The sequence below is a fragment of the Nicotiana tomentosiformis genome, chromosome 8 (genome assembly GCF_000390325.3).
Source record: "Nicotiana tomentosiformis chromosome 8, ASM39032v3, whole genome shotgun sequence".
Classification (NCBI taxonomy): Eukaryota; Viridiplantae; Streptophyta; class Magnoliopsida; order Solanales; family Solanaceae; genus Nicotiana; species Nicotiana tomentosiformis.
The window spans coordinates 61,987,914-61,997,005 of record NC_090819.1 but is presented as its reverse complement, the minus strand read 5'-3'; the positions used below and the strand labels follow the sequence as shown (position 1 = coordinate 61,997,005).

The window sequence follows — 9,092 nt, the reverse complement described above, 5'->3', positions numbered from 1 at the left end:
AATGATCAAATAGTAGCGTGACACGTGGAACCTAAGACAGGTAGAAAGTAAATCAAGTAACAACTCGTACCGGGAATAACAACAACAGTTGGCATCGGATAGACCCCGAATGGACATGATCAATGTGAGCAGATCGAACGTTTGCCATCGGATAACATTTAATGAAGAATATTCCCTGTCATTAAATGGACAGTCGTTGTAAAGAATATTTGCATTCATGGCCCGCCGTTACATATTCATCAATAACCCCTTTATTGTCATTTAAGAGGGGCTTGATCCTAGGATCTTGCTTCCCTAGGTGTAGTTATAAATAGTATGTTGAACAGCCATTATAAGACACGAAATTCTTGGCAAAACTTATGTTATATTTCATTCACAAGCTTAATCAGATAACTTTATTTTCTCTTTTACATTATTCTTATTTCTGTCCTCGGAGGCATTGCTCTCGAAGCTAAGCTTGTCATTTCCTTCGATTTTAACCGCTAATTTTTGTTTTCAATCTTATTTATTTATTATTTTTGGATCAAATCAGTTTGCTTGTCTATAAACCACATAACGAATTAAACTGTACCGTTTTACGGGTAAACAATACCAATTACATTTTCTTCAAATGAATTAGGCGAGTATAAATTAGGCAGCTATCTAAGTAAGAAATATATCCAATAAAACTTTCTTTCTCTTCCTTTCTATGATAATATGGAGATTCATTTCAACTTAAATTCATTCTTACTCTTTAATGTATAACTAAACAAAAGTAAAATTTTGTTGAAAAGGATCAGCTAGGCATCAATATTTGTCAAAAATTAGTTTCCAATAGGCACCAATATTTTGACAAGAGGGGTTGCTCTCTATTGGAAACAGCCTCTCTATCTCATGGTAGGGGTAAGGGGTAAGGGGTAAGATCTGCGTATACACTATTCTCCCCCAGACCCACTAGTGAGATTATACTGGGTTGTTGTTGTTTAGTTCCATTATACCTCAATATACTACCCTAAAGAAGCAAACAAACATGAAAGAATCAAAATGAACGATGTTTAAATAGTCAAAGCCAACTGGAAAACAAACTGAGAAAGCTTATTTAACACTGATATTATCGTCATAATGATAGCCATAACTCAATTTTTTATTAAAAAAACCCTGAATCAGTATGGCAGAAGCAACTTCACAAAATCACTAATCATCCCGAAATTCCCTTAGAGCCTAAGCAAACACCAGCAGTAGACTAAAGAAAGAACAAGTTAAAAGTCCACAATAGCAGATATTAAGCAGAATATTTTACCATTGCAGACCCCTAAAGAGATAGGGTTTACAATGCCTAATTTAAAACAGGTTTGCTGCAGATTGGGAAGTGCCGCTGGTGAAGGAGATAAACCCTAAACTGAGAGGAAATCTTTGGGTGTATATTGCATTAAGATTTGAATTGCCACTGGTTATTCTGATGTTTAAAATGTGAGAAAAGGTTAAATTTCGGAAACTTCATCATGCTAGGCTGAAGTTCACATAAAGAGCATTTTGGAACTCCAGCACAGTAATTTCTATATACATCTACAGGTATTCTCAAATTCATTTATTTAGGTAACTGTTCTGTGATTGTGACACCAAATCCGAGCGATAATCTCCTCATTTATTTATTCTAATCACCAAAATATATTGATAAAAGATATGTGGGATTACCTTATTAGCTTTCGCTAATCAACTACCATCTCTTTTCATGATTTCTCTGTTCATATTGAAAGCAACATCTTCATCAAATGAAACGAAGTCATTATAAATCAGGTGCTATCTAACTAAGAAATATCCAATAAAATTTTCATTCTCTTCCTTTCTTTGATAATATGGAGATTCATTTCAACTTAATTTCATTCTTGCTTTTCCTTTTCCTCTTTATTTTCGTTAGGAAATGGAAAAAACTGATAACTAGGGGTAACAAAAGATTGCCACCAGGTCCATGGAAATTGCCCCTTATTGGAAGCATGCATCACTTAATTGGAGCACTTCCACATCATGCTCTTAGAAATTTAACCAGAAAATATGGTCCACTGATGTACTTGCAGCTAGGGGAAGTTCATGCAGTTGTAGTATCATCGCCTCGCTTGGCCAAACAAGTTCTAAAAGTTCATGACCTTTCTTTTGCAACTAGGCCAAAGCTTATGCCATCTGATATAGTTTTTTACAGTCAAAAGGACATTGTATTTGCAGAATATGGGGATTACTGGAAACATATGCGTAAAATATGCATTTCAGAGCTCCTCGGTCCAAAGATGGTTAAGTCATTTAGTTTAGTTCGACAAGACGAGGTTCATAATCTTGTTACATCAATTTGTTCCACGCCAAATACTGTGATTAACATGACTGAAAAGGCTCTTCAACTTACTAGCTCCGTGATTTGTAGATCAGCTTTCGGAAAAGTATGGGAAGATCGAGATGATTTGCTAATGATGATGAGGGAAGTACTTGCCCTTGTTAGTCGGGTTTGATGTGGCAGATTTCTTTCCTTCTTGGATATTACTTCACAAAATTTGTGGAATGAGAAACAGATTGATGAATATGCATCAAAAGATTGATGTAATATTGGAGAAAATTATTAATGAGCATAAAGAAAATCTAGCAAATGGGAAAAAGGGCAATGGTGAGTTTGGGGGTGAAGATCTGATTGATGTTTTACTCAGAGTTATGGAGAGTGATGAACTTCATTTTTCAATGACAAATGACAACCTCAAAGCAGTCATTCTTGTAAGTTTTGTTCCATCTCATGAAGATGGCTTCTCTCTCTCTCTCTCTCTCTCTCTCTACCAAAGAGTATGTTTCCTTTTCTTTTGGTAGTGAGGACAATTTGTTGGTACTTTAGATATATCCATCTCGTGTGTCAAAGTCTTTCTTTTGTTTCTTAAACTCCATATATGGCATAACATTACATAAAATGTGATGTATACAGGATTTCTTAACTTAATACATATTTCAAGTGCTGGTTTGAGTTAGTCCTATCATTTGGCAAATTAATAGTTAAACATCAATGATGTAGGACATGTTCTTCGGTGGAACTGAAACTTCATCAACAACAATTCAATGGGCATTGTCTGAACTGATGAAGAATCCAAATGTCATGGCCAAAGCACAGGCAGAAGTGCGATGGGTTTGTAGAGGAAAGAAAGATTTGGATGACAATGATCTCGACGAGTTGCAGTATCTAAAGTTAGTGATTAACGAAACACTACGGTTACACCCTGCATCTCCTCTTTTGGGACTTAGGGAATGCAGGGAAGAAACAGAAATTGATGGATACACTATTCCTTATAAAGCCAAAGTGATAGTTAATGGTTGGGCCATTGCAAGAGATCCTGAAAGTTGGGACGATCCTGAAAATTTTGTGCCCGAGAGATTTGAAAACAGTTCTGTGGATTTCAATGGAAATCATTACCAATTTATTCCATTTGGTGCAGGAAGCAGGATTTGTCCAGGAATGCATTTCGGTTTAGCTAATGTTGTGTATCCCTTAGCACAGTTGCTTTACCACTTTGATTGGAGACTTCCTTGTGGACTAGAACCAGAGGATCTAGATATGACTGAAACATGTGGAATATCTGCAACTAGGAAAAAACATCTTTACTTGATTGCCATTCCACATGATTTGTCATAATATTGACACAAACTGTCATTAGCATAGTTTTATAATGTGTTGTTGCCTTTTTAGACTCTGCAAAATCCCATTTCATCATTCTAAAAAGTGTATCCCGTGGGAAAATTAACAAATCCTATTTCATCTTTCTAAGTGCAGAAGAGTGATGGTGGAGGGCTGTTAATGATTGATCTTGGTTAGAATCATGCAGTTTTAAGGAAGTAAGTTGGGGTTTCATCCCCAGTTAGAGGCTTAGTTGCAGTTAGTAGGCAACCTGAGAGAAAACATTGACCAGGTCTAGTCTAGCTCTTTGTATTAATACAAGAACACTTTCTATATAGGTTTTGTTTGCTATTCAGTATTCGGATTTTTGTTTGTAATAATGAAGGACAATGCTTTAAATAATTGTTGACTGTCATGCTTTGTTCTGTTTCTTTGGGTGAAGAGGGCAGTAGTTTGCTAATATAACTTCGACCATAGGTCTTTGTCTCGTTTGCAAAGCTAGTTCTGACTTTGCTTGCATTATTCTTAATTCATAGCTGGAGATTAAGAAGAAGAAAAAACTAAAAGGGGAAGCGGCAGGACGGGTTTGCACCTTATTGTGTTTTCTGAACGAAGAGAGCATCAGTCTTGGCTGCAAACTTCTAGGGGATTTGTTAAACATAGCCCATGTCTTTTTCAGATTACCCTTAGTCCAGACGAACAATGCATTATCCCATAAAATTTACAACAATTCCACTTCATTCTAGAATATAATTAAGATCACAAATGCACATGGGTTTCATGTTATTTCAGATGTGCTTACTTTCACGATAGAAGCAGCAATTCATGCCAATTTACAAGAGAAAACAAAAATACAAAGGTGGGATGGATATTTACCTCTATACAGATCCTAAGTAAACCCAAAAATAGATAGACAGGAAAGTTCCTAATCATTGAATGATCCAAAAACAATGAAAACTTTATAAACACCATCATACATCTTCCCTTTCAACATTGTCAAGAAACAGCGCGTCATTGATTACCTTGTGAACCTTAGCTGAGATGATTTTGCTGGCATCATCCGAAAAGAATAATCGAATTGGTATGAAGAAAAGATGGATGTGAAGACTGCCAGTTCAACCGACAATTGCCAGTAGGCTCTGTCTTACTGCGGGAACAGAGCACACAAGGGAACCAAATATACCAGTGAGGGCATATGCAATAGCACAGAATGGAAGCGCTTCAGGTTCCTTTGCTGACAAAGCTGCTGTTCCGAGCCCATGAGCACTTAAAAGCAGGAGAAAATGGTCATGTTAGAGCAATATTATCTGGCTTGGATCTTCTTCTAATTTTTAATGCATGGTTTTTCTCAAACATAAAAATGGTTCCTACCTTGACGCAGTTGCAATTCCTCGAGCAATCGGATCATTGAAGCCAAGTTTATCCAGCACTGCCTGAACAAAATTTGCTCCCACCAAACCAGTTAGTACAACAACAGCTGCTGTGAGAGATGAATTCGCACCTGAATATTTACACACGTAAGAACATTTCAGCTTCTTTTTCACTCTTTATTTCCAGATAATCCATGATTAGTCAAGTTTTCATAGAAAAGATGAAATATTCCTGACCTTCAAAGAAAGAAACAATGCTGAGAGCTAGTGCGACAGTTATGCATCGTGGTAGGATTGATACAGTTAAATTTGGCTCCAACCCAATCAGCCGTCCAATGAGAGCGGTAGAATATAGCGAAAATAGCGTTGCTATAATGACAGAGCTGAAAATCTCAGCAGCATGCCGTTTAACAAGCTGGGAGTAGAAAATAGTTAATTAGCATAAGCAAAGACAGGGACAGGTGAGAGCGTGAATCCTCTGAAGGACCACCCGTCATACATACCCTGGCTGCAACAAGTCAGGAAGGTGAGGGGTAAAAGGAAAAGGTTATGTTTGTAAGAAAAGTGCAGGACAAGCAAAACAACTCCAAAATATATCAACCGCCAGGTTTTGGAATTTCGTTGTTCTTTTATCTTTCATATCATTAGTAATTTGCTCATTTTTCTTGTTTTGTTCCATTCTTGTGCAATATACACCCTCTCCAGCAAACAATAAAATTCCTCAGTTACTTTAAATTTCCTTCCTGTTAGCAGCCTTAGTTGCAGTTCATTTTTAATTACCTTTCTCTGCTTGAACATTGAGAAGGCAAAGGAGATAATGACTGATCCCAAAAATCCCATGAGAATGTCACCAGCTCCAGGATTAGATGCGGCCTTTGTAAGATAATCCCCTGAATAAATTAGCAAGGCGAAAGTACAACTTTGATTAGCTGAATGGAGCAAATAATGTTGTTTACAACATCCGATATCTTGCAACCTCATGAGTTTCTGCCTGATCAAAAGCCTAAGGCCAATGATGAAACTCCAATCACAGAACTGTTATGGGCATTCCTACTAAGTCAAAATACCAATCTAAGTTGATATAGTTAGTAGTTAACTTATCAGATACAAATGTAAGCATAAGAAAATGAGTAAATATATAACATAGAAGTAAGATCTTCACCAAGAACTGGATCAAGTCCAGACCGAGAAAGATATCCAAAAGCAATTGCTGCAAGATCTGCTGAGACTGCACAGCAGATAATCGGATGGAAAACCTTCTTTACAGCCAATGGAAGCCTGCGGATATAAATCTTATGAATGTACACGCCAGATAAAATAAACTGAATATTGTATTTATTCATGCTGAGATGCTGAATCATACCCTGACCCAACTAAGTAGCCTAATACAGTAGATGAAAGTAGAAAGGGTAAGCATGTTCTAGCACTTGTTCCCAGCGCTGTTGGATAGAGAAGTGCACCAACAAATGACGCCAAAAAGATCCCACTCCAAGTCCACACCTCCAAAGAAGAAAAGGGAGAAGGCTTTGACATGGGCTCAGCTGGTATCATCTCGGTCTTTACCATTTTCCTCACAGCTATAGCTGTGAAACCCGCAACACAAAGTGAAGCCAACCAGCCTCCAACTGCAGAACTCCAAAATTAGTTACACATTGTGGTAGAGGGAGAGAAGAACAAGAAAGAAGCTGCATCCTTTTTATCACTATATATTCTTTACTAAAGAATAAATTTATCAATTTAGTAGAAACATGTTCAACTCTAAACATGTGCCCTTGAGTTGAATGTCCAAACACTTTGTTTATTTCATAGGAAGATCTTCAGCTATGAGTAACTAATAGCATTTTCTTATACACACCAGCTTCAAAGTGTGATTATTATTTACCAATGCAAGAGCTTGTAGAAGCTAAATAGGTATCAAACCAAGTTAGATGATCTTAGAAGCTCTTTCTGCAAAAGAACCAAAAGTTTTGCCTTTTAATTTATTCAATAGAATGAAGATATTGTACCTAGAATGAAACAAATCTTGGCCCCAGAAGCTGCAGGAATATCCTTGACAGCAAGAGGGAGAACAACCAACGAAGGTACATAAAACAATGGGAGCCATCTCTGGATAAACAAAAGTGCAGGCTCAAAGAAGTTCATCAATCCTGCTGCAGCCTTAGGAACAACAGAGTCAAGAGCCATTAACACAGTAAATGTGCAAAACATTCCAAATAAAGCACTTGGGAACTTAATAGCAGCAGCCACAAATGCTTTCTTTAACAACTTATCCATGGCCAGTATGATTCCAAGTGAAACTACTAAATGCAATACTCCCACCACCTACAGCAAAACAAACACCCAAAAAACATCAAAACTCAAGCTATCCAATCAAAATTACATAATATCACAGAGAATAAGTCTCAATTTTTTTGCCTTGTTTGATAACCCTGTGGAGGTAATACTACTATCTGATCCCATGGACCTGACTAGAAGAAATCTTCTACTAGCGTGAGTTCTCTTAACACCCATTTCATTTCTCTTGGTAGGGATGATTTGAACTCCATTAGAGCTCAAATGGGGCTGCTGAGAAAGGACTCTATGTGGGGTTTGTAAGGATTTCAACTTTATTTGAGAGAGAGTTCCTGTTCTTGGGTAAGGGAGATTGGGAAGAAATGAAGGTAAAGTCTTTGGAACAGCTGAAGCTGTTGCCATGGTGATTCTTGGGAAGTAGAGAATGTAGTTGGAACCATTTTTTGAACTGATTTAGTGAGAAATTTGTGTGGACATGAAAGGGAGTTACTTAATTAGAAGATGATTCTTATTCCCTCCATCACACATACAAGAGTGACTCTTTTTTGCCTCTTACCAAAGTAGAAACAGTTTTGTTCGTTGCCTTTTTGTCTCTAGTGAAATTATTGGGGGCTCAATTTTTCGAAAAATATTAAACAGAAGAAGAGAAAATGTAATATATTTATATAAACGGAAATAGCAATTCCATGCTTTTTTCTTTGTCGAAACTCGAAATCTAATATTTTTGTTTCTTTGCAATTTCCAGTTAATATTTGTCCAGTCTTGATTTAACTTGCTCCTTCATCATCAGTTTTACTTTTTTCATTCCCCTTTGGAATTCATAAACTATTTGACCAACTTATCTTTGAACTTTTCACTTTCTCGTATGAATAATTTTCCCAAAAGAGAGAAGCTAAAATAAGAATAAATCATAAAAAATAGACTGGCACATTTTATTCTCGTCTAAATTGATTTTTCTTATTCTTTTTCCCCCATTTGACTAAGTTCTTCGGGATAACTATGGTGTTAACTGTAGGGAAATAACACGGGAAAATAATAATAATAATAATAATACTGCGATAATATTTGTGAGCAAATATAGATACAAGGATTGGCTTGAGTCGTGCTGGGCACTGTTCTAAGAAACTATTTCAGCAATGTGAAATGTTTCCTAAAATTAAACAAACATACCTCTATTTATTTAGGGAATACAAGAATCAGCAAAATCAAATATACCAGCAAGTTGTTAAAAGAAACAAATAAAGTATCTATTGAAAATAGAAAAAGGTACAACAACAACAACCCAGTATAATCCCACTAGTGGGGTCTGGGGAGGGTAGTGTGTACGCAGACCTTACCCCTACCCTGGGGTAGAGAGGTTGTTTCCGATAGACCCTCGGCTCTCTCCCTCCAAGAACTCCCCACTTTGCTCTTGGGGTGACTCGAACTCACAACCTCCTGGTTGGAAGTGGAGGGTGCTTACCATTAGAGCAACCCACTCTTGTCTGAAGATAGAAAAAGGTGAAGACATAAAAAGAACATTGGAATGAAAGAAAGAGAGCAAGTAGTAATTTGAAGTTAATGATTAGCTTTTTTTTGGGTGTTTCATCCGTAGAAATTGAAGGCATATTTATAAGTTCAATAATGACATTTGCTTGAGACAAGTGTTATGTCTCCTCTGCCACTTGATACTTGCCTTATGCCACTTACCCAAAACCAAGAGAAAGGATGTCACATGCTGAATATTGAAATAGACCAAAGACACTTGTGAAAATTTTCATATGCATAGTAGCCACTTAAAAATAGATAGGACATTTGTAAAATAAAAGAAC

The 9,092-nt window shown here is 36.8% G+C and overlaps 1 protein-coding gene and 1 pseudogene across 1 annotated transcript; one reads left to right on the top strand and one right to left on the bottom strand.

The window, feature by feature from the left end:
* The first annotated feature begins 1,562 nt into the window (after positions 1–1,562).
* On the top strand, positions 1,563–4,034 carry LOC104110717 (premnaspirodiene oxygenase-like; annotated as a pseudogene).
* A 338-nt stretch (positions 4,035–4,372) lies between these two features.
* Positions 4,373–7,799, bottom strand: LOC104110716 (plastidal glycolate/glycerate translocator 1, chloroplastic). Its single transcript, XM_009620257.4, has 8 exons — positions 7,405–7,799; positions 6,996–7,311; positions 6,353–6,614; positions 6,152–6,267; positions 5,770–5,879; positions 5,227–5,404; positions 4,991–5,120; positions 4,373–4,885 (listed from the first exon to the last, which is right to left on the bottom strand). Exons 1-8 carry the CDS (start codon positions 7,681–7,683, stop codon positions 4,735–4,737), a joined length of 1,542 nt encoding a protein of 513 aa, XP_009618552.1. The 5' UTR covers positions 7,684–7,799; the 3' UTR covers positions 4,373–4,734.
* Positions 7,800–9,092: the final 1,293 nt, after the last annotated feature.

What these genes read in the sequence shown, in the direction of transcription:
- LOC104110716 (XM_009620257.4), bottom strand. Translation starts at nt 7,683, where the DNA reads ATGGCAACAGCTTCAGCTGTTCCAAAGACTTTACCTTCATTTCTTCCC. An exon ending in CCACAGGGTTATCAAACAAG is followed by an intron (nt 7,312 to 7,404) that starts GCAAAAAAATTG and finishes GTTTTGCTGTAG; the next exon opens with GTGGTGGGAGTATTGCATTT. An exon ending in CAAGATTTGTTTCATTCTAG is followed by an intron (nt 6,615 to 6,995) that starts GTACAATATCTT and finishes GGAGTTCTGCAG; the next exon opens with TTGGAGGCTGGTTGGCTTCA.